General features: G+C 40.8%; 1 protein-coding gene across 4 annotated transcripts; it reads left to right on the top strand.

Moving 5' to 3' along the window:
• The first annotated feature begins 1,010 nt into the window (after window positions 1-1,010).
• shdb (Src homology 2 domain containing transforming protein D, b) lies at window positions 1,011-23,860 on the top strand. 4 transcript variants are annotated; one of them, XM_037974305.1, is made up of 8 exons: window positions 1,011-1,232; window positions 1,860-2,227; window positions 3,794-3,944; window positions 6,959-7,180; window positions 15,005-15,082; window positions 15,775-15,949; window positions 16,680-16,799; window positions 22,504-23,860. In XM_037974305.1, exons 2-8 carry the CDS (start codon window positions 1,898-1,900, stop codon window positions 22,688-22,690), a joined length of 1,263 nt encoding a protein of 420 aa, XP_037830233.1. In that variant the 5' UTR covers window positions 1,011-1,232; window positions 1,860-1,897; the 3' UTR covers window positions 22,691-23,860. The 4 variants fall into 4 exon arrangements, with proteins under 4 accessions (XP_037830233.1, XP_037830232.1, XP_017262927.1 ...); XM_037974304.1 differs by having other exon boundaries at window positions 16,677-16,799; XM_017407438.3 differs by lacking the exon at window positions 15,005-15,082 and having other exon boundaries at window positions 1,015-1,232; window positions 16,677-16,799.
• Window positions 23,861-26,004: the final 2,144 nt, after the last annotated feature.

The raw sequence follows: 26,004 nt of genomic DNA, 5'->3' as shown, positions 1-26,004 counted from the left end.
GGTGTATATTTAATGAAACATTCTTTGAAGGGAACTCGGGGAAATAAGGAAGTGGAGGAGGGAAACATGTCTGAAAAGTCACGAGATTTGTAACTGTGCAGCTCTTCAAAAGAGAACATCTTTATTTGCTCATGTCATGATATTGATCCTTTCTTTCCTGTTAGTTGAACCACAAAAGCTGGACCGCAGAGACATTTTACCGCCACAGTCTGTCATTTCCCGGGCATCTCCTCCAGAAACACCTTTGGACTGTAGTTTCTGCATCTCCTCCTTCGGGGCTTGGTGAACACATGGAGCAGGCATGGTGGAGAGGATGTAAAGGTCTGGATGGGATCACGTTGGCGGTTATGATGGTGGGGTTGGATTCGAGCTCGATGACCTCATCCAGTTACCCACCCCCCTGGGAGAAAGTGAGCTCACAAGAGTCGTAAAGAAGAAAAAAAAAGGACATTTATGGTCTTTTAACAGACTTAGATGGGCCTTACTCAGTGTAGCATACAATCCAATTTACCAGGCTGGACAGAGGGTAATGTGACATCTGTGAGAGGATGACACACACTCACAGAGGGCAGAGAGGGATCAAACAACTCAGAAATTGTCTTTAAGAAGAAGAATAAAAAAGAAAAATTAGATTGAACAGGTCTGTGTTTGGATCTTGTTGAATGATTGTTCTGCTCTGAGCTCTTTCAGAGTTTCCCTTGAAGGCTAAGATAATTCAGAATGACAGCGACTGAGGCTGAAACAAGAAGAAACTCTCCTGTGATGTCATGCAAATAAATAATGTACATCTCTGAAGCGTGCTGCTCCTGCGAGCTGACTTCTCCGCTTGCGCCTTTTGTGTGTTTTTGGGGGTTTTTTTGGAGGAGGTTTTTGGTTTCTTGTTGCGTCCTGTTTGATGTGCAGACATGTGAATGGATGAACGCTCGGCTGATTGCGAATGGGAGCTGGAGGGGGGGATATTCCTCCGGGGAAACGAAGCGCCTCCCCTTTAATCGCTCGGCCGAGTTGTGTTTTCTCTCGGAGCTGTTGTCGCTCTCCTCGCTCGCACATTTTCACTCCACCGTTGGAGGAGGAGGAGGGGGAGGAACTCTGGTGCGCTCAGGAAGGAATACAGATTTTCTGTGTTTTTTAATTAAACAACGACATTTACCCACTTCTCTGTTTCGTTTTTTTGGCTGCAACACGAAGAAACGCGGAATTTTTCGTTCAAAGTGACCGGAGGAATCGGTTTGGTGAGTGGCTGCGTGCGCTCGGAGCGCAGCAGCTCCGTGGTGCTTAAATCCACTGTTTTTTTGTTTGTTTGTTTGTGTCTTTTTAAATTGAAACATTAGCTTTTTTCGACCCATATAAACAAATCATTTAAGCAAGCCCCCTTAAGTATGTCCCTCTTTGTAAAACAAAATAAAAAAGTTGTAAAGAAAGGTTAGGCTGATTCCACATGACTTTACTATTCTCTTTCCGTCTTTGCATTGACTTTGACACCCCGTGCTAACATTGGACTTTTATTGCAGGGGTGTGAATTGTAATGGAAGCCTTCGGGCAAAGTCCAGTTGGCAGATTTTATTGCTGTGTGACGGAAACAAAAGGAGCGCGTAAAACCCAGCTGTCTCTGTTGGTTAATGTTACATGGGAGCATGCAGAAGTTCACGCACGGGGGATCTATGATTAGCAAACTAATCCTGCTCAGAAGTTATGGTAGAGAAATGACCTGTGGATTAATGTGGTTGATTTGGAAATTAAAACACTGCTTTTTAATCTTTGATCTGTCTCGGATCCAGTCCAAATCTCTTGCAGCTTCATTAGAAATAAGACCAAGCCATAACCATATATCTGTCCCTTTCTGATCCCCCTGTTTGCAGCCTTTTGCCCTCTCCTCACCCCAAGAAATCCTGTTGCAATGGCCAAGTGGCTGAAGGACTACCTGAGCTTTGGCAGGAAGGTTCCCCCGCAGCCTCCCACGCCAGACTACACGGAGAGCGAGATCCTCAAAGCGTACCGGCTCCAGAGGGACCTCGACTTCGAAGATCCCTACGAGGACGTGGACAGTAGGTCCAGGGGGGAGTCTGGGACTTTTGACCCCGCCACACCAGTTTACGGGTCTCCCATGAAGTCCTCGAGCGTGGATGCGAAGTCCCCTAAGCACAGACTGATCAAGGTGGACTCCCAAGAACTGGGGCGCACCAAGATTCTCCTCAGTGCCATCTCGTTGGAAGACCAACAAGAGCCCGTAAGAGCTTTTTCTTTATAGGTGCATGGAGAACAAAGGAGATGATATCAAATAAGATATTTCTCTCGTTAAGTGGAGTGGGCTGGAGTGATAAAGAGAAGCCAGCCACAGGGAATCGAACACTCCTGCTTCTCGAATCTCATTTCCATCTCTGTGACAGGTTTATTGATGAAACTCTATTAGCAGCTGACCGGTAATGTGTGTCAGAAAAAGTGTATAGTTTACATAAATCACATCACATCCTACACACCACATAAATTTATAAATGGAGTGGGGGGAGAAAATGGATGGCTTGAGCAGACCGTTGAGTTGGACACAGTCCCTTGGGTTTATGTCCATCTATAAATAATAAATGGGGTTTGGTTTTGCAAGCTGAGAGAGGGACCCTCGCATGGGCACATGTTGGAGGGCCCCATTCATTTTCCCCCGTGCTGGTATGTCACAAGGAGGTGTAATTTATACTGTTGGTGCTGTTTGTATCACCAGAACTGTAGTGTTTCTTTCTACTTCTACACTCCACATTGTGCAGTCAAAAACCGTATGCTACTGAGAACAAATAGTATGGCGGATAAAGCAGAAGCAAAGACTTTACAAGGACATCATCTACATATTAGCTCAGCTCAGACCTGCTGATTAAGTTAGGGGGGGGGATCTCCGGATTTTCATCATAGCAGCCGAATCCATAAACCCTCAAACATATAAAAGTCTCAAAGTGGATTGAAGTCGTAGCCTTACCGAAGTCAATAACTCCCCTCTCTGCCCTGCTTTCCTTTTGCACTCATTAATTTCCCATGGTCTGTGGGAACTTTCTAATTAACATAAGATTCCCGTGCATCAATAGATAACCTGTTAGAGAATCAGCAGGAGATTTAGGATGTAACTTTTTGCAAAGGCGTGGGCGTGTTCAGCAGGCTTTTTAGGGAGCGGGCCTTTCTTCAGTGACTGGCTTTGCGAGGGAAGAGTACAGACAAAGGGGATACATGTTTCCAGATTCAGCCCCATGTGATGGTATATGCATGTGTTTGTGGGACCATATGGTTGCCTTTGTGACTGTCTCTGTGCCAGATGACCACTGTTTTCCTCCTGTGCTTGCATGGAAGAACAAATGCTACCTACCAGATATCTCCCTCTTTTTATCTCCGTCCACACCTCAAAAAAAAACAACAAAAAAAAAACAAGTCACTGTCAGTCAGGGTGAATTCTTCACTGCAGATTTCTTTGACAAAGAGCAGTTCCATCAAAAGTTTTGAGCAGTGACTAAATACTGCATACACATTTTATGGTACTCTAATGTACAATGCAGAGGTGTAAAATATTTCTTTTTTTTTTCTTTTTTTAAATCTGCCAACAAATGCTTATTTGTGGAATACTCCTAACTTGCAGACTAATCTGGATAAAGTAATTATAACCCAATGGAAATTCTACTTCATATTACATATTTGTCTGCAAAAGTAAATTTTTAGAACAATTTGTACTTATTACAGCTTTTTTCTGCTCTGGTTTAAGTTGCCTTCCTAGTTGAAAACATGCCCACTACATGAGTAGGTTTGTGTTTCTGTCCTTTAGGTGGTGCCATCAGCTCCACTGGCAGGGGACACAGATTATTCGGACCCATTTGACGCTCGATTAAACCACCGAGCAGATCCAGATCTCGGACCTGTTCCCTGTGAGAATAACGGCTACATGGAACCATACGAAGCCCAAAGGGTCATAACAGGTAAGTGGGTTTCTAAAGGTGGAGTAGCTTGTTGTTGGGAGGATTTTTAGGTGTTTGAACGTAAGAGTTGGTTAAGATGTAGTATTTTTGCTGGAATCGTTTTGCAGCACTTTTTATGTTACTGGATTTGTGATGTCGCTTTGGTTAAAATGTCATGACCCTGATCGGGTTCATCAACGCAACAAAACCAATCTCTGTGAACAGTTCGGCAGAGTTTCTTACCCTGAATGGCAGAACCATCTTGTGGATCTGCTGTTGAAAAAAAAAACCTAGCCATTAAAAATAATGAAGGAAATGTTTTAGAACGGTTTTCAGGACATGGCATGCCTGTGCATGAGCATTAATGATTGTCTAGAGTAGTAGTGTCAGTCATTTTCACATTTTCAGAGCCAGGCTTGTGCACAAAACACTAGAATATATATATAATACTATAATATATATATATATATATATATATATATATATATGCAACCAACAGAAAAGACAAATAGAAGATTGTAATGAAAGATTTGCAGAATCTGACAATACTTTTATTGGATCAGAATTGCTCACTAAATTTTTATTGCCATAATTTGATCAGATTCTTACATTCCAGACGTCCTCGTTAAACATATATTTAAAAATGTCTCAATAACATGAGGATTAAGTGGTTAGAATAGCTGAGATTAAGTGGATCGAGTTAAATTCAGACCTCCTCTGTGAAAGTCAGATATTTTATTGGAGTTCAGGTACATTGAATCATGAATAAAATATAGATGTGTGTTATGAAGTAATGTAACTGGTCTCTGCTGTGTCAGCAGGTCTTCTGATGAGCATCACAAAATAATTTGATCTTTCTTTAATTCGTTCTTTTTATAGTCATGCCTTTCTGTCTTCAGAGAATATTGAAGAAGCTGACCTGAACGTGCTATAGTTTAAAATTATTCTTGTATTTTTTTTCAGTGAACAGATTACCTGAAAATGCTGTGACAGTCCACTCCTTGGGGTTTTAGTTCAGAGCTGAGATATCTACATCTAGAAGTGTTTATTCACTGACCAGTGTTGGCCTCCTCTCTGCCCTTATAATTTGCTCCCATGTCACACATGTCACAGCCATCATTTTCTATTTCTCTTTCCTCCAATAACATCTTTGTCTGGACCACTACCACCACCACCACCACCACCAATCATCTCTCTCTCCCTGGTCTGTCTCAGTCATTTAGTGTAAAGGGTTGCCCCCTCCTCTTCCTCCATTTCCACATCTCTCCTCATCTCGAGGACTCTCTCCTGCCCCAAGGGGAGTCGCTGTCTTTTTAATGTGTCCTTTAGTAAAGTCTACAGTATATTCTGTCCTCTCATCGATGTCAGTCATGCTGCCCTTTTGGTAGTGAAAGAAAGTTCATGATATTGGGAATAAATGAACGGAGCATCCCTTTTCTCGTCCCCAAACTGTGGCGCCTCAGTGAAAATGTTTTGTTGCTGCTGCAGCTGGATGGAGCCATTGGAGAGATTAGATTCACAGTGGTGATGGCGTCACATTAGACGAAGCATTGTCAGAGTTTTTTATATTGACTTTGAATTGAGCCTGTCACTCTGAAGCTGTATATCGGCCTGCCTTTGTCTGTCTGTCTGTCTATCATGGTCTGGTTTTGTTCATTAAATTTAAGCAGCAGCCCATTGTGAGACTGGAATAATTATGACTCACAAAGACGGTTCTGAAAAGGCGCATTTAGTATGTGCTTTTTAAGAATTGCGAAACATTTTTATAGCAGATGTTTAACTTTATTGTCACGATTTTTTTGAGTTTAGCTCTTGTGGATAAAAGGCTGGTCCCCCTGCTGACACACATCAGCATTCCTAAACCCTCCCCAGCTTTCGCTGTCATCTTTTCACTCAGTCTTCAGTCTCTGTCAAATTGTATTTTACATACAACCCCATTCTCCCACCCCCCGCCTGTGTTTTCCTCTATAATGTTTCCTTTGAATCTATCATTTTATTTCCTCAAATCTCGTTTTTATCTCCCGACCTTCATCTTCTCTGTCTGCGAGCTGCCGTGACACCGCAAGCTCCCAGCGCAGGTAGAGCAGGATTCAGCCCTGCTGTGCTTCTGTCTTTATGACTTAACATCAAATGCTGACAGACCACAATCCCATTCCTGCCTACTTCAATCTCTCTGCCTTTCATTGGCTTTCTCCTCCCCTCGTTTACGCCATACTTTCCTGTTCTTTCTCTTTTTGCTCCTGATCCTTCCACTTCCTTTCCTCCTTTTTGCCTCCCCTCTTGGCCTCTCTCTCCCTCAGGGTCTCTCCCCCTGGTCACCATGGTGATAGCAGGGCCACTCAAAACCAGCGGTGTGTCATGTGAAGGTTAAACTTTTTCTCCGCTTGTCGCCAGTGAACCTTTCATTAAGTGCTGTTCCTGTCTCATGTGAATACGGTCTCTTTTTTGGGACCTGAACGTAAAAGATGTATCCATCTCCTTCACTTTTTTTTTTTTATTAGTATAAAAAAGTACATTTTGAGGTCATCATATCAAACAACAGCTGATAGGTGTTGCTGCAGCTCAGAGACCACTGCTGAAACATTTTAAGGCTTCTGAGCTGTTTGCGCCTAAATAATCCTAAACTCTTCTATTTCATGACCATATTTGACTCCACTGAACAGACGCAAGTGCTGAGAACCATTCGTTGGTTGGAACCCACTGAGAATTTGATGAAAATGTTAACAAGGAATCACGAATGCCGCTGGGAGCCTTGCTGGATTGCTGCTGGCATGCAGGTTGGAGGGGGGGAGGTGGCATGTCTACTGTTTTGTCTCTCAGCATCTCACCCAAGGCCTTTTAAAAACCCCATTCCATGAGTTTCTTAGCCTACTGCAAGCTGTGCAAGCATCATTTGTTTCATTCCTAAAAATCTAGTAATTTTATCAAGGTCTGGTCACACACCAGAGATGTGTATTTATGAGTGTATGCTCGCATACGTGTGTTCCTGTGCGTGATTTGCACATGTGTAAATTCCGCATATGATGTTCCAACAGAACTGCAGCGTGCCCCCGGAGGAGGGCGGTCGCGAGGAGGCGTGCAGCTCTACGACACTCCCTATGAAGATGAGCGAGGACAGCGCCTGGGCTACGGGTATGGAGAACCTCACGAGGAGGGCAAGGAGAGCAGCAGACTGCCACAAGATGATGAGAGGCCCGCCGATGAATACGACCAACCCTGGGAATGGAAGAAGGACCACATCTCCAAGGCATTTGCAGGTAGACTAATAAAATTATTAAAGCACTCTGACACTTGATAAAACAAGATAATGAATGAGCTTGGATGAGGAGTTCATAACCAAAACTGTTCCTTTCCCCATCAATCTAGTCTTTAAACGCTAATTTTTATTATTATTTTTGAGCAGCTGATTTCAAAAAGGTGGTCAATGACAACCTTATCTAAACCATTCTTTATGCATGGTTTCCCTAGTTTCCCTTGCTCTTGATTCATCTAGTTTCATGCTGTGAAGCTTAATCAATACTATCTTTTGCTCACAAAAGCTCCACATATTATTGGCAATCCTCCATTGTATCAAAGCGTCTTTGAGCAAAACAGTAAATCCCTGCCAACTACAGACAAGAGCACTTTAAAGCCTTCAGGTGTTGAGCCTAAATTGAATGGTATCTCAGAAAAATATATTTTCTGAAGGGAATCACTCCATGGAATCATTGAAGGTGTTTTAAGAGTAGGTTCAAAATGAGCCATTTTAAAGGTCAGGGCCCTCTTACGAGCACACAGACAGCCTTGGTTGCTTATACTACAAGGTGAAAAAAATAATCTAACTGTCTTGACCTTTAAAAAAAAGTATCTGCCTTCCCCCCTCCATCATTACATCCTCACAGCCTTTTTAACTGGAAATAGAGTGCTGCGACCTTCACATTCTGAGCTCAAATGACACATATCTCTCTTTCTAGATTTGAACACCTTCTGGTGATTATTGATTTCCTGCTCTCAGGCATGTGACAGACAGCAGTTGCAGTAAGCTTTGAGATGATCATCGGAACTGACTAGAAAAAAAAGGTTTTGTGATCAGGGTAGTTGTAGCAGTTTCAATTGACATTGTGTATGATTTTTTTTTTTTTTCTTGCTGTTGCGCTGCATATCCGAGCTCTTCACACTGCGCTCCGAAAATTGAGTATAATTAGAAAGAGAAAGTGAAGTGAAAATAGGAGAAACGGAACAGGGCTGATAAGTCATTTAGGAGGAGGATTGGTGTAAAGCACGCTAGGCCAAGTTGACTTAATTGAGCTGCATCTTCGTGTCACCGAGGTCAAGGTGATGGGATAATAAATCAAACGTGGCTCGTTCTCACCAACCTCCCCAAATCCATCTTCCCTCCTCTCAGTTAATTACATGCCTACATGTGTGTGACTGATCCGGTGTTAATAGGAAAGTCATGGTCGGGACGCCATTGTGTGGTGAATACACTCACATACACACAGAAATCCATTCTCATCGTATTTACGCTCCAATCCCCCTGACCTGAAGAGGAGCAACCGTAACCTATTGGAGAGTGGAGACAATTTGAAATCAAGCTGTAGCCACAGCTGTTAATTTAAAACCTAATATCATCTCTTACCTACTTTGCTCTCATTCCTGCTGTATGTTTTCCCGTGTCTCTTTGTGACATGTGCAGCCCTACAAGGGTACTGCTTACAGCACCATTGGAGCATGAAGTGTAGGAAAAACGCTTGTGCAGCCCGAGTTGGCTGACCCTTTGTTTTTTTATTGTTTTTTTTTTTTCTCCATTCGGAGTCAGCACTTTGAGCTGGCTTGCTGTCTGCCTGGGCACACCAAGCCACTGAAGTGTAAACACACAAACAGTATTTTCCGTTCTCGCATTTAAATCCGTATTCCCAGACCCCTCTCGTCGTTGCTAGGCACGGCCCACATGCGAGGGAGGGGAGAGATGGGAAGGACTGAGCAGAGGAACAGGTTGATGGAAGAGATTGAAAGAAGGAACAAAGGGATGAGGACGAGAGGCTGCCTCGGAAAGTGAGCCAGGGGGAAATAAAAAAAAAAAAAAAAAGGAATGTCACCCAAGGTTACGGTATGTTTGGTGTCAGCTCATTGGATGTTTGTGGATGCCCAGTGCTTCGACGGCGAGTATTAATGGTCAGGGACTGTGGCGAGGTGAGACAGACAGAGAACCAGGGGGATTCAGGGCCATGGGTAGGAGGGCGCAATCAGTCATCTACTAATACATGAACACACTAACGCTGCAGTGGTGACAGAGCTGTCCCCTCGTGTGCTCCACTCCCCGTTGATGTGACACACTCGCTCAGATAACCTGCCACAGGGGGCAAATGGGGGTTGGTGGGGGCACGTCACAATTCTGCCAGCAGCCCCTCATCAACACGTACTCTCAGGCACATGCACACATCTGTAGATTTCCAACTTGTTGGTTTTTTTTTTCAGTTCTGATTATGAACAGACACCTAATTCAAGGGTGAAAATCAGGTGTGTGCATGTTGGTGCAAATGAAAGGTGTGTGTGTGTGGGGGAGGATTTATGTGCTTCATTCAAGCTATAACTTCTCTACAGGGTTTCTCTGATTGTAATTTTCACAGCTTATCCACGCTTAAATGTAATCGTCTGGATGGAGATTGAATGGTTGTATTTTTTCGAATAGTATCAAAAATAAGCCTATTCATAATCAGAGTCCATTCCCAACAATTCTGCAGGAATGATCCCACCTGTGCCTGAGTGTTGAGACTTGACGGACATTTCTCAGTCCAGAAAGGTTTTAATTACAAAGGAAATGTGTCACCAGTCACACCTACTCGCTCAAATTACATCAGTCATTAATTCCCCACAATTTAATGCAGAGTCCGGCATTGAGAGATTGGCCCTGCAGCCATTCTGCGTTATTAGTGAGCTAATGAGAGACACAGACTTATTAGAGCTCCGATGGCCACACTTAATGAACAGATAAGTGGGTGTTTTACGTTTTTTTAAGTTTTATAGCCCACAACAAAAGCTTTGAGCTATTTGGTGTCCACATCGGCTGTGTGAAGGTTGGTGGAGTGAAGCGCATAAGAGAGCCGCGAACCAGCTGGAAATCTGGCTGGAAAAAGGTGAATGAATAACATTTCCACCCCTAGCAATTACTGTTATTTTGCCATTGAGCAAAGTACTTATCCTCCACTTGTTTCAGTGCAGCTGCTCATTAGGCAACAGCAAAAGGCTGGAGCTATTCTTAGAAGCTCCGCAGTATGATGAACGTATGCCTCCTAAAAGCAAGGCTGAGGCAACAAGACTTTAACAGGTTTAGACACACACTCTTGTGGTACGAAAAATACATTAAGATAAAATCAAAACCTTTGTTGCACCAAAAATTTGGCTTTGCAGTGATTTCTTTGAACAGATATAAAAAATATTTGAAAGAAACTAATTTATGAGTTTTAATTTATTGTTGGGTTTTACCATAGCTACACATTGGATTAGATTCTGCAGTTTTATAGGTTGGAAAATGTACATATAACAAACATTTATTTGAACTCTTGACCAGACTCCTAAAGTATTTCGACAAGGAGTTTATTATTTTGAGAGGAATATTTTCTGCTCTAGTCAGTTGCAGACTTCAGTGAGCTTTGAAGGTGTTCATTTATGGAGTAGGAGGCTTCCTTTCTTGTAGCTTTAAGTTCAACCCTGAGCTGTGCCTCAGCAGGTCCTGGTTTCATGGTTGACTGTATAAATGTGTAAATGGAGACTTGCATTTACTAAATAAGTGGAAAACTTTACATGTAGTGATTTCACTTTTATAGAAAACATAAACGTTAAGTCGTTAGAGTAAAATTACACATATTATTTTGGGCACAAAAGAGCTACTGTGGGCTGCTCTTTTTTTTTGTAAGCGAGTACAATTATTTCGATTAGTAGTAACAACAAAAAAATGGCAACCCTTAAATGTAATTCAGAAAAGCAAGAGTGCTGAGAAGCTGTGAAGCTCCTTACATTATGTCTAATTATTGCTAAGCAGCAATAGCACCAGTGCACCTTTAAATAAAAACTAGAGCTCCGCAAAGGAATGCATCTTGCTCATCACCTTACAGGCAAAAGTGAAATGTAATCTATAACATGGTGGCATAAACAAATCAAATAAACTGAGAGCATTATGTTTGTACATTGGCTTGGCATTAAAAGCAACTGTTTGTTGGACAAGTTGTTTCATTAATTGTTAATAAGACTGGGAGGACAGCCTTCTCAGACAGTGGGCTCTTTATGTAGTGTTGCATATAAAAACCAATAGAAAGTGATGGCGAAAAAATATGCTTCGTTTCATGGCTGTCATCTATCAACCAGCTCCTTACTGACACAGCAAGGACTCGCTTTTACTCTTTTCACCTCCTTTTTTTCTCCTCTTTTCGTCTCTTTTTTTTTTTTTTTGCCCGTTCTTTTTTTTTTGTGATCTTTTTCTTTACCCCAATTTCATCTCGAAACCTTTGCTGACATTAATGGAAGCCATGTCCTTTGTGTTTCATCCTCGCTGTTCAGTATGGCAGAGATCATAAAGAGATGATAGAAGTAGAGCAGGGTAAGAAAGATGAGATTCGAGAAAACAGAATGAGAAAAAAATGCTTTACTTAGACGGGAGGTAGGTGAGGGAGTGATGGGGGGGAAAATGGATATTCAGCAGTGGGAAAGAAGGAAAGAGGACCATAAATCCACAGAGGAATAAATCTTGGAGAAAATAACGCAGATAGAAAAGATTGAGAAGGCATGTATGGGGCTTTGAAATTAATTTGAAATTAAGACTGTGGGGTTACACAGAATTAAAGGAGCAGACGTGATTGCATGTGTTGTTTTTTTTTCTGTAATTGTCAGTAGGCTTTTGTGTGCACAGTAAATACTTGATGCCAGGGCTGTGTGGGGAAAAATGTCATTAATCAACCTAATGTAGTTGTTTCAAGGCCTTTGTCTACTTTTTTATAATTATGCAGACAAACAAACCAAAACAAAGCAACACAAAAAAACAGCTGCTGTGTCTGAAAAGTCAGCTATCCATCACCTGCAATGTCGTATTTTGTGCAACACAAAGAAAACCCCAGACTGGATGTTCCCTACCCCCCCTCGGATAATTTCTGCTAATTGTTAGCAGGTAGTTGAGACCCCAGGGGCCAAAAAAATCTTGGCATACCACTGCCGATTGCTGTCACCTGTTTCGTCAAATGGAAGGAAAACCCTATTTGCTTAAGAGTGGATACATTTTTTTGGACATATGTTTAGTTGCCTTTTTTTTCCAGAAACCATTAAATGCATTGCATGGTAATAAAGAATCAAAGCAAACTGTCTTCTGTGGATGACAGAGCCACAGGTTCTCATTAGACCTGAATGAGCCAGATGTTCCCTGCCAGCGAGTGAGTGACAAGATCCGAGTGTGTGATTTGCATGTGTGTGCTTGGCACTCACGCTTTGTAATCAAAGTGAGGTTACAGACAAGTTTTGTGTGAGTGTGCGTGAGTGTTTTCTGCAGAAGACAAGCCGGTCACTGGTTCAATTTGAACCTCAGATAGGGAAACTTGGGTCACATTTGGAAAAATCAACGAATCTGCATTATTACTCTTGCTAAAAAACACTTCTGGTTTGAAGTGATTTTTTAGAAGATATTTTGATAACCATCTGGATGGAAATAATTATAATTTCCTGTTTACAAGGAGCTAAACTCCCAGGACACAAACCAAATGTATGCTAATGTATGCATGCAGATGCACAAGGTGGACAAACTGGGACAAGGAACAGGTATAAGGCCTGTATGGAGACACCTAAATTACAGGTTGTTCTAAAAAAAGCTCATTATCAATAACATGTAAATACATGTAGACAGTTTTACATTCCCTTATATCCTGCTTTATTTTCTGTCCAGTCTTTGTTAGATATTCGACTTTTCTTTGTTGTTTTATGTTTGTTTTGGCAAAGTGTGACATTAAAACCTACATTTGAACAGAAAAGACCATAAAGTAGCAGACATTTTTGATATTACTAATTTGTTCCTCATCGGTTCCCAGAATCTCTGGATTGCTTGTTCACTTCTCACCTCTTCTTATATCTTTGTACTATCTGAATAAAACTTAAGCAAGTTCAGCTTACTTTAAAAAATGTCATCTTTAGGAAATGTCTGGAACTTCCGTGTATTTGTGAAAATAACCAGAGAGAATTCAAACCATCGTTTTTGCTGATTACGTCCAGTTAAGCTTGGCATCAGCTAAAAAGCTCTATTCTTGAGCCATTAATATTCATGCTTTATATAACTGTTATTGTCCTTCCAAGTACATAATGTCTTGTTCTGCAGATAACACAATTTCCAAAGAATTTGCCAGATTTTTTTGAGTTTGCCTTGTTCCAACTCATTGCATGTTCATCCAGAAAACTGACAATGACACAACTAAAGAAACAATGGCATTGTTTAAATTGTCTATTCAGACACCGCAGTCAGTCTCAAAGTTGTTCTTTAAACTCATGTGAAGCAAATCAAGAAAAAGTAAAGTTCTAAAATAAATAATCTTGGACAAATTGTTGTGTAAATGGTTGGAACTGCCATACAAAATAAATACAACAACAAATAAATCTTGATTTTTAAAAGAAAGTCTCTTCTAACTGCTGCACACCAATACTTGGAGCTCATCCCTAACCCTGACGGCTGAGCACTTTTTTTTTAATTGGCAATAAAATGTCTTTGCTGTCTCCTCTGAGCCATTCTTCCTTCCTGTAATTCTACACTTGCTCTTCTGTCCTTCTCGTTTAAATCTCTCGCCACACATCTCTCTCACAGTTGTGTTTGAGAATTAGAGGTGTGAAATGTGTTATGGTGGTGAGCTGACAGGCAGCGGAAATAGGCAGTGCTGCTGTTTTTTCTTTTTTTTGGGGGGGGGGGGTCCTCTACAGAGTTTTTGCACACACGTGTATGTGTGTGGATCTGTGTTTGCCTGCATGTCTCCCATTGAGCAGTGCCAGGCCACACTTTAATCCTGGCATCGGCGGAGGTGCGGTTGCTCCAGATGGGGCCATTGTACTGCGCCATGCATCAATAATTCACAGAGAGCCAGAGAAAGTGGCAGAGTGTGTCTGCCTGCTCAATAATTAACCAGGGAATGGGGAGAAGCATGTATGTACAGCCTGGGTCTTTCTCCAAACGCCCATTCAAATGGCCTTTGATGTCGCCGGCCTGGGGGGTCTTTGGATTTGTCGGCTCATTAGGATGTCACCCCTCTTTTCCTTTTATTTGTTTTGTAATCCGGTTTTTGCAGAGAACAGGAGGCTGAATTTACATTGTGATACTGGCACCAATGCATAATGTACCTCTGTTCATGTGTGTGCATGTAAGGTGGTGGTAATGGCTGTTCAGTAGTCAGCCACGGTATATAATGAGCTATTTTCAGTTCTGCCTCCCAGTGCACCTTTTTGTTACTTTCCAACTGCAGGTAGGACACTGAAGGAAGTAATATTTATTCTCTTACACATTTCATTTCTTCTACCATGCTTTTTTGTGGGTGGCATTACATCTAAAGTTGTTTTTGTTGCATCTACTGCTAAGAGATAGTTTCTTAAGGTGTAAAGTTTAGATTACTATAAATAACTCAGCCTCTGACTTCTCCTTTTATATATATATTTTTTTTTTCTTTAGTCTTATCTCCCATGATTTATTACTGTAAATAGTGAGTCTGTAACACTAAGGCTGTAGAGGCAAAGGGACAGGATTTAGATTATATTGCCTCTCCTCATGACGGGAGGTATAGTTAACTACATTTCCTGACACCACATGCATGTCATCTCCACACAAACTGTACCGCCTCTTACTTCCACTCGCAGTGGGGCTTCCCTTGCTTCCATCTCTTCCCTCTTTCTCACGTCTTGCTCGATTTCTCCACCTGACAATAGAAATCCTCCTCCCCCTCCAGCTAGAGTCTCACGTCTTCATCATCACCTCTTCTCTCACCTACTTCGATTTGGTTTAACGCAGTAAAAGCCCATCTGCTGTTCTCTTGCTGCTTTTTTTTTTTTTTTTGTCTCGCCTCCTCCCCGCTCCCCTGTGCTCTTATTAGAAATCAGGGAGTTGTCGGAGTTGCCCTGGCCTGCCCCGGTGGGTCAGCTGGAGGAGCAGCCCCCCGTCAGAGTGCAAGGTGACCTCTCACCCTGAACATTCTGCACCCCTCCGCCCTCATTGCCTTCCATTATCTGCCCAAACACAAACACATGCAGTTGTCCAAACCTCTGTGACCCTGTTGTTCGACATCTGCTCTACCCCCCAGTCGCTCGCATCTGCAGCACCTGCATCTGTCCCTGCCTTTAGCAACTGTTGGATGTGAGGATACGGGGTTTAGAAAACTCATTTCTTACCTCATTCCTCGTAGCTTCCTGTAATGATGACGTCTGCTGTGTTGATTTTAAATTACTTACAGTGCTAATGTTTTAATAAAGCTTAAAGTTTTGCAACTTTTAGTCAAAAAAAATTATAAATAATAATTCAGTGTATATTAATGGAAAGCAAAATATCTACTGGACAGAAATAAATGAACCAAATAAAAGCAAAAGCAGTAACTTCCTCTTTTCTGTCTGCCCTAATAGGCTCATTTGAAGACAGCGATTGTAATGGCGATATTGTTGTCAGATCCATGACCCGCTCTCCCTGCTGTGTGACCTATCCCCTAGTAATCCCCACCCACCCCCACCCCCCTCTCCAACTGCTTCTTAGGTTTTGCAATAGTCTGATATAAATTGTTTACCCAAGGTCTGACTGAGAAGTTTAATCCCTTTTGGTCATATTGCTGTGTAAATAACATGACTCACTTTTTCTGTCCCTGCCTGCCAACAGTGCAGTTCGACGGCGCAGAATGGGACCGCTCGTCATCGCCCACAGATCGGTTGCGTCCTCCCGGGCCCAGGTCCAGCCCGCTAGCAGGAGGGGGAATGAAGTTTCGAACGCCACACGAAATCCCCACGATGATGGGGGAGAGAGTGGACCCCACTCTGCCACTGGAGAAGCAGGTGTATGTATGATAAACTCATAGAAACCCGGCAGTGCCAGTTTCAGCATCGGAGAACAGACCGCACTTCGTTTGATTTGCAGGATTAAACCAGGCGTTTTGTCTGAAGCATTCAAATCATCACGCTAACTGTTGTTATGCAACAATTTATGCATGCAAATTTGGTTATAGTGGGCTCTAAATGTTTTTGAATTGCTTACATGTGCACAATTATCAAATTTTTGTAGGAAAGTGGTCATGAATAAGTGAGGGCGGACACAGCTGTATAGTTTTATTGCTCTGCTTTGATCTATTATAGGCTTGAACATATTCAAATGAAGCTGTTATGTGTTTCAGCCGAGCAGAGTTGGGAAAGGTTAGAGTGATAACTAATTAAGTCAAAGCTTTCAAGGCACACATTTACTTTGGTCCTAATTTCAAACATCATTGGTGTAATTTATGTGCTGTTCTCTCCTCACATAAAGGGCTGTTTTGGTAATGAAACTCATGCACACAACACATCTTAAGCACAGATGTAAATTCAAATGCGGCACACACTGTGTTGTACACAAAAACACACATCTTTGTGAACCGATCACGCTCTGTTACCCCCTTATGGTCTCTCTTGAGGCTGTTTTGAGTTAAAGTTTTTAAGTTGCAGCAATAAAAGAAGTAGAAATATGTGTTGTGCTGTGTTTCCAGATCATATTTCCACTTGTGTCATATTTTATTTTTGTTGTGTTTGCTTCAGCAGTTGGTACCACGGTTCACTGTCACGTTCGGAGGCGGAGTCGCTGCTGACGCTGTGTAAAGAGTGCAGCTACCTGGTGAGGAACAGTCAGACCAATCGCTCTGACTACACGCTGTCCTTACGGTGAGACACGCCCTGCAGGAGTTTGATTAACCTTTAATTTGTTCATATTTTTCTACCAAGAAGCTAAACTTTTTTTGTAATCTTTTAAAGTGATCTTGATCTGTCATTCTGCAGACTTTCCACAATGTTTTTTTTTTTTTTACTTTGTTGGCTTTTTCATTCATTTTCAGTCCAGTCCAAAAAAAAACCTCCAGTATTGAAAGGTCATATCTTAAAGGAAAAAAAAAAAACTCCAGGAAAGACCTGAGAGACTGATCCCTCAGTTGATCATCTATTGAATGTCAAGTTTTCAGCCAATAGCTTTTGGGGAATTACATTATTGGTGCTAAAGTACTATTTTATGTATGTCAGATGGTGTTTTCTTTGATTTTTTTTATAAATTTATTTAAGAAATTGGAACAAATTGTGCCTTTTTGACAGGCAGTTGGTAATAAAAAGCCCAAAGATCCCATTTGAAGTTGGTTCTTTAAGTTGATGTCTCGACAATACCAATTCATCCATTGAGTTTAGAAGCCATTATGTGGCTGTACGATACATAGATCAGAGTTAAAAGGCAAGCAACCAAAAAAAAGACTTAGCATTTCTTAAAAGAATTGTGTTGTCTGCTCCCTTGCATGCCTCAGATTCACACGTGTTAGGGATGTCTCTCAGCTACTACCACACCAAATTTTAGCTCAATATCTCTAAAATTGATGGAGTTGTAACCGTTTTTTTAGTTGGATAAGGTTGATTAGTTATGGCAGGTATCTTGAATTGATTTGTTTCCAAAAAGTAATCTGTTAAAGATGTACTTTCAATGATTATAATTTCTAAGAGTTTTATTGAAATCTGTCCAATGGTTCATGAGATATTTTACTAACAGACAGACAAATGGGCACACACACAAAGGCAATTACATGATCATCTGCTTTTCATTGCAGCGGGTGATAAAATGATCAAAGACAATTTGAAAATGAAGGAAAAATCTGCCAAACTCCACAGAAAAGTTTAGACAGACCTTCATAAATCCTGAATAAATGTCGCTCAAGACTGCTTTAAAAGATGACAAGAGAGTCTAGCTTCTTAAAATCAAACTGCTGAACATCTTGAGAGTGTGTGTGCATGTCAAAGTGCTCAAGCTGCTCATCTCATATTGTATTCCCCCACACCTCTCCATCTGTCTGTCGCTCTTCTCTCTCCCATCTCCCATCACCTTCACTTTAGATTACTGCCACACTCACTCCTCTCCTGATGCTCATATGCGGGGCACAATACTGCTTATCTGGTCAAATCTCTCCCTTGTAATTACAATCATGATCCATTGTGCTGGACTCGCACCAGTCTCCCATCATTAGTCTGTCCTCTCACCATCCTTGGCCTCTCCCTCTGTGGCCCTCCTCCTTAGCCCCAGCGGGCCCTCTAAGTGGTAATCAGGCAGGTAGAGCACACTTCAGTGCACATATCATCCTTCACATAATCACTAATGAATATGAATTACCTTCTGTAGGACACCCAAGAAAGGAATTAGGCAGGGAGGAAGGGGGAGTGAGGAAGGGGGGAGTGGAGTGTGTTGTGCTGACATATAAACAAGCTCATGCAGTACTCATTTACATGAGTAAAGTGCTTTTGACACACATAAACACACACTTGCCCAAGCAACAAGGTCAGTGCTGGGACCGGTTTCCCAACTGGGAGATATTAGGTGTAGAGAAGGCAATGTATCAAGAAAATTTGTTAACCTTGCATTCTTTTAAAGGTCATCAGACAATTTTAAAATGAGCCGCAGCTTAACAAGTTACAGGTTTAGGAGTAATAGTAAAAGTGGACTCGGAAATACTGCTGAGATTTTGGGACGTGATGTCATTAAAAAAGTCTAATCTCAACGGAGGCACGAGAAGCCTGAAAATCAAAACAAAAAGGAAGATGATGAAAGGTAAAATAATTAGCCAAAGCTATACACATTCATCACAATTTGAATACTTTGACTTCTTTTGACCTTCCTCACCTTACATTCAGCAGATGTTCAATAAGGCTCATTACCAGCCTTTCTAGTGCACTCACCTTGGGTTTTAGCCTCAGATTTGCCTGATAACTTTTTAATTCTAATTACATGTGGTTATAAAAGTGTCACAAATGGCACTCTGAGTAATAGTGCACTCTGCAGACGCAACACAAAGTTCCTGCATCATGCAACCTTTTAGTCACCCACTGTTATCTGTTTATCTCATTCATTATTTCATTGCTTGATTAGAATGATCACATTTTCCCTGACAAAAATATCTTAGCACTGAGTGAAATGAAGAGTTAGTGTTTAAATATAATTAGAAACCTTCAATTCAAACTCCATAAATTAATAAACGAGGAAAAATAAAGACACTAATAGTGACACTTCCTTCAACATAATGTTATACAAACATTCGGTAAAAGTTGGTTGGACGTATAAAAAGGTCCTAATTTAGTTTTTAAAGGATGAAACACTGTTGTTAGAACATAAAAACGAAGGAAGCTCAATCCACAGTCGAGGTGCGACTGTTTGAGAGGCTCAATCCCCCCAGGGTTTTAAGTCGGGCTGAAGATCTCCCAGTAATCTCTGGTTAGATGACCTGAGGGTCGAAGGAGATGTGTAAGACTTTAAACAGGTCAGAAATATACTGAGGAGCACCACCAGTATGTTCCTTAGTATATTTAAACATAAAAACTTATAAATATAAGCTACTACTTGTAGCTTGTAGATTACCAGTTGACAACCAGGACCTATTGGCTTTTTATCAAATTTGCATGGGAATAACATGTTCCTGCACCAAAAGAAGTTATACGGTGGAAGTAGACGTAAGAAGATTTTTATATATATATAAAGCACAAGAAAAGAATGCTGTCTGGTTGAAGAACAAAGAAAATGTTAATGGGAAAGGAAAAATGAACTTTTTTTTTTCTCTTTCTTGCACCTTTAATGATAAATATAGTGATCCACTTTATTGGCAATTCTGGTAAATACTTGAAGAATTTTATACTTAATACAACTGTCAGGAACATTCCTCCTAGTTAAGAGGTCCAAAGGGGTAAATTTACACTTGCTTGCCAAGCAAATACAGACAAGCCACAGTACCAATACAAGCTTTAGAGACTACTACCTTTTATTATTACTATTGGTAAGTAGGTGTGTTTATTCTTTTAATTTAAACTTAATCACACCTTGATCTATAAGGAAGCTAAACCTGCTGAGCACATTAAGCCATAAAAAATTATATTTTGTATTGTCCAGTTTGTGCATTTTTTTTTCTGTGTTCTTCTCAATCATTTGCTATCTTTAGCTATCAGCCTACAAAACTCTGAGAGTATGATGCTGCTTGCAGTTTCCGACGGTGTCCTTTCCTCTCTCTGGTGCACAGATGCAGTCTTTTACAACAAAGTACACCAACAAATAATTACATATTATTTGCTTTAGTGCTCTGAAAGGTCTCTGGAAGCTGGGGTGCATATGTAATTAAAGCATTTAGATCATATTCTGTTTTTACTGCCTGCGTTGCCCATATGGCACTAAGAAGCCTTTTAGCCGGATGAGCTACTTCTATCTGTTTTATTTTACTCACAAGTAATCCAGTTAATGTAATCTGGACTATAATATATCTTTTCCTGGTTGATCTATAACCTTGGTTAAGCCTAAAGAGTGTTTTTAGCTCCAAGTGAATCAAGTAAAACGGGGAATAAATGGCAATAAAAAGGTTTTCTCTTTCTAGGATTGAAAGCAGTAGTTTAGTCTTTAGGGAGGTGTTTTGTCTGTGATGATGCCAATGTACCCTTCGGAGAAAACTGTACGTGGCTACAGCCAGTAAAACATGCACTGTCGCTGTGCTTTTTGTCATTGATGTTATCTGTCCTTGGAAAATGTGAGCCACTCACAAGACTGCACATGACTGAAAACAACAGTTGGAACAAAGTGAAGGTTACTCCAAGCACTAGACATGATTTCATTGATGATTCTAGTTGTTACCTTCATTTAGCTCCTAATATCTCTGGTTAGATTTAATCTGCATTTAGCCAAAGTTGTTTAGTTCCTATAATAACTTATATACAACACAGACAGCTGAAAATACTCAACTCAAGCAATTCAAATCTGTAAATCATGCAAATATGCAGGAGAGCACAAAACACTGACTGAACATCTAACGTTTCAATCCTTGATATTGCGTTATGACATCAGTGTGTCAAACAATACAATCCCTTCTTTGAGTTGTATTGAAGCAGGAGACAATAATGGTTAATACTGAGCAGCTACATTTTCTTTGACATATAACTGACATGAAAAATGTAAAAAAAAAACCAAGATATTTTTATTAAACTTCAAAACATACAGGCTGTGTGCTGACAATCAGAGCCAACGAAGACTTTGTAAAAACTGGAGTTCAATTTGTGTTTGCAAAAAGAGGAAGGAAAAAAATACATATATGAATTACAAACTGTGACATGATCTGCGACACATGCAGAAACAAATGAGCTCGTAGTCGGAGTGCCTGAAATCAGAATTTGATTCCTATTTAGGACTTGTCTATTTGTTTTTGCCAAATTTAGCTAAATGTAGTTGTCTATTTGAAGTCTAAAACTAGTTTGAAATCAAATCGAACTTTATCAAGTGCATTTCATGCACAATGAAACCCAGCGTGCTTTCTATTAAGTACTTAAAACATCAAACAACAGTTTTTATACACATTCATACAGATATATTCACACACACTGAAACATAAAAGTGTTTTAGAAAAATACTAAACTTTCACTTTTAGACCCAATTTAGCCCCATTTTAACCTACATAGTTCAAACTCTTTTTTTTTTTAACGATAAAAGGCTCAGTTGTTGAGATTAAGTGAAAAGTAACTTACAGCTGAATTGGACAGGCACACCAGATTTATACCTGCTTGTGTTAAGGACAAACAGTTTTAGGTTTTGGAAAAAAAGAAGATGAGAATTGTATAAAACAAACAGACAGATTGAAATTAAACTTTGGACTCTTAAGTTGTGTAATGCTCCAAACATCCGCAGGGTCAAGCTGTGTATTGTTTGGTTGTTTGTGGTAACAGCAAGGGTTTTTGGTTTTCTTGCAGGATTTAACTTAGCCTGCTGAACAATGATAATTACACTGACCAATTTTAGCCCTAGTCTTTTCCTTTGCTACTATAATTAGACATCCATCACCCTCAGAGCTAGCTCTTAAAGGGGAACTCCTTATATGGGTGGCTGGCTCTTAAAGGGAAGGTGATGTGCTCAGCAAAGTCCAAAGCATCTGTCTTTTATGTCCACAGTCTTTGTTATTACGCCGGGCTGCAGGAACTCGGTGGTCAGTGCTGCGGTCCTGTGATCCTGAGGCTGCAGGTTCGAGCCCAGGTTGAGGCAGGAAAGGCATCCGGTGTAAAACAATTGCCAAATCTCTTGTGTGAGTTTGCTCGCTGTGGCAACCCTTGAAGGAAGGGAGCAGCACAAGAAGAAGTTTGTGTTGTTACACCATTCGCACATCCATCATGTTCTTCCTTCCTTGTTTTTTTTTCTGTAATGTTTGGTTAGATTCACGACAGCAGAGTGAAATAAAAAGAAGTGAACATAAATCCAGGCTGTCTCTCACACCGTGTCTTGTGACAAATTGTGTGGAAGGCTGTGCGGTGTTTCGTGTCTCCCACATTTTTTTATTTTCCGTCTCCGTCTTCATCACGTTTGTTATTTTTCCTCCCTTCACAGGAGCTGTCAGGGTTTCATGCACATGAAGTTCTCCCAATGTAAGGACGGGAAGTACGTGCTGGGACAGAACAGCCCACCGTTTGACACCATTCCCGAGGCCGTCCACTTTTACACCACGCACAAACTCCCGATCCGAGGCGCCGAGCACCTATCTCTGCTGTTTCCTGTCCAGGTCCAGACGCTCTGACGGCCCTGAACTCTCCTCCTGATGAACCTCTGGGATATTTATTGTGGTCAGACGCAGAAAACATGAATGTCAGACGGGAGAATCTCAGCAGAGTGAAGCTGCTGTCTGTGGGTCAGTGAATAAGCACACAGGAGGCTTGTGCCCTCAGGCGTCACAGCTGTTGCATCCGTGCCAAAAAAAAAAAAAAAAAAGTCGAATTTCTTGGGGGATCAATTCACATGAAATGCATTACCTGAACTTCAGGCACCTTTGCTGTAACTCCTCCCTCTCATCTTTGTGTTTAACCAAGCGGGCTGACTTCGGGACAGCTGCTCTGCTTCACCGCATTTCCTTCCCAGCTGATGGAAAGGCACTGGATGTTAGCAGAGGAGCTCCTGGAGGAAAGTCTGCGTTTTGTGAATGTACTGAGGCTCCAGTTCACAGAACATGAGAGGAGGGCTGATTTGAAGTTGTCGCTGCTCCACTGCTTGTGAGAAAATATTGCTGTTGTTGGGCGAAAACCTTGAAAACCATGTTGTACAGATGCTTTTTGTGCTTTTCATTGAATCAGTAAATCACAGTAAGTAAGATGAGAAGCCCCTCTATTGGGAAATCCTTTTTCTATGCTCCAAAGAAACTATTTTGAAAGATGCAAGGTTTTTACCTTCACCAGTTCTGTTTTACTTGCGATTTTCTACAAAAATTACACAAATTTTTTTGTTTCATCTGGTCCTTTCTGTATTCTTGCGACAGACAGCTTGACATATTTTTGTGTTAGTTGTTGATTGTTCTTCAAAGCTAAGTGAGGGGTTGTGTTGTATCGGTACTCATGACTTCTTCCTCGTTGCTTGCAGGTGTTGTGTCAACAGTTGTCTTTATGTCATGACTGACTTTTCGGTTCAGATACGTTTCGAAGCCGAGCTACATACAAAGCAAAGAAACTGAATACTCAGTCTTTCAAGTTATTGGCTGTGTTTTTAGTCGTTTTCTCACTTCCTACAGATTTTTGGCATGCCGACTCATCACGAGCTGGATGGCGAGTTGAGCCGTCTGGAATGGATTTCAGTGTATTTTTAGATTCAAACTAATTTTAGGAGAACACATTTTGTGTGTCACTGAAAATGACAAATTCATCAAAGTCATTGTTTCTTGATGCAGACGTCTAAACCAATAAAACAATCAAGTCACGCAGTTTACCTGTGTTGAGTCTCATTTGCATTTAAAACCTTTCAATGTGATTTTTTTTTTTTTACTCCATCAGCAGAACACTTATTCTGACAACTTTCTTTTTTTTTTCTTTTGACCACATGCATAAAATACTCTGTAGTTATAAGTATAACTTTGTGTGCTCACAAATCCATTAGATTTAAGCCATGTGTACATATAAAATCTCAGACGCATAAAAACAAAGAGATTAAATTTATAAGTAGAGATTGTGGGACTCTATGGGAAATTAAACAATATTAAATTAGAAACAAAAAGTCAAAAATCACTTCAGTTCACACAAGTACGGCATCAGAAACACCCTAGAGCCTGAATACTGGCTCACACAGCCTCAAAAAACAGATACAAATGTACAGATGGAGCAAAGAGGCTGTTTTTTTTTTTTTTCCTCCGTTTGGAAGCTTCAGTGGGTAAACTCTTCTGTTCCTGAAAATAATCTCTACTGCTTGTTCTCCTCGTGACATTGCCATCAATTATGTCCAAAAATCAGCCCTGCCCTCATTGTAACATGTTTGTTACAGCAGCAGTTATTTAAAGGCATTTGCATCAAAAAATAAGCAATAAAAACAAGAAACAAGTTACTGTGATTGTATCCAAGGAAAGTTGTTCAGTTGATTTATTTTGTCTCTGGCTTAAATAGTTCTTAAAAACATGATTATTCAGTCTTAAATACTCAAATTCTTTGAAATAAAAGTTGAAATAAAAGTTGATGTGTAAGACAAGGTGCATACAGATGTTGTTGTTGATTGAATAATAAAATTTCTGTGGAGTGATTTCATCATTATCAGCGTTCAAAGATTTGCTTTAAGCAGTGTCCTCTTCAGTGCCTGACTTAAGATTTTTTGAATCCAAAATTGTTCATATTTGTTAAGGCGGTATTGATTCTCAGACTTTTGTTTTCCACAATGATGTGAGCAAGTGGGAGGCAAAAATAAATACTTGTTACTGGTCAATAAAAACAAAACTCACTGCTAGGATTAATGGTGCTCATTGCAATGTCATAAAGCCCAGTCAAAAAAAAAAAAAAAATCATAAAGTAAAAATTAAAATCATCAGGGTCAACAGATGCTAACTAGCACGAGTGTTTTTCTATGATAACTGACAAGGCAGGACTTGACAGGATTCAAACTCGCAACACAATGACGAAGTTTTAAGAGTTTTATTGTGGACTGGACAGGAGCGGGACCTGTGACTAAACAGGACACTCGTGGACTGGAACCGGAACAGGTAAGTTCTTGGCTTGGTTACTAGTTGCAGACAGGCTTGTCTGAAAGGGGCTGAGGCGAGAGGGAAAGTCCAGGTGCAGGCGAGGTGTCGTTACCAGAGGGTCAGAAGTCCGAAGCCAAATCCAGAGAGGGAAAATCCAAAGAGCGAGGTCCAGGTGAGCGTAGCGAAGTCGGTACCGAGAGATCAGAGTCCAAAGAAGTATCAGGCAAGGAGCAGGCAAAAGTCGGTGGTCAAAAAACAGGCAAGGGTCGAGATCAGGCATGAACAAGGCATGAACAAGGCATGAACAAGGCATGAACAAGGCATGAACAAGACATGAACAAGGCATGAACGCTGGACATTTACTCGCTGTGAGGCTTTCAATAATCTGGCACTGTGATCTGGGAGCTGTGGGTCTTTATAGTGACAGGAACAGGTGAAGCAGATGAAGGTGATTGTGTGGGCATGGCAACATGGGCGTGGCTTGGACTGTAGGACTGTGGAAAGTTAAGTGGCTGTGGCAAGAGGCGTGGCAGGAACAGATGGAGCTGTGACAGATAACAGCCAAAGTGACTGAAAACAGGTCGACAAAGGTTGACGTAAAAGATGATTGGGACACTTTTAATGTACGTTTTTATTCTCAGATTTCTTGGGTCAAGTATGCAGATAAAAGTAAATTGTTTACATGGGATGCCTACCTGCATTTCAGAATTGCATATCAATATATGTGGAAAACAACTGGAGTAAAACTCAAACTGCACCATCTGATGTAATCCAGGATACCCTTTTAAATGTTTGAATTCATAGTTTCCAATGAGTACCTTTATAAAAACAAACTCAACTGTAAATACAAATTTGATTATGTAAAGATGAAATATTACCCAATAATATGTTTTGGGTTTTTT

Source organism: Kryptolebias marmoratus, linkage group LG24, assembly GCF_001649575.2.
Source record: "Kryptolebias marmoratus isolate JLee-2015 linkage group LG24, ASM164957v2, whole genome shotgun sequence".
NCBI lineage: Eukaryota > Metazoa > Chordata > Actinopteri > Cyprinodontiformes > Rivulidae > Kryptolebias > Kryptolebias marmoratus.
Note: the sequence above shows the minus strand (reverse complement) of the source record. Positions and strands in the feature narration are given on the sequence as shown.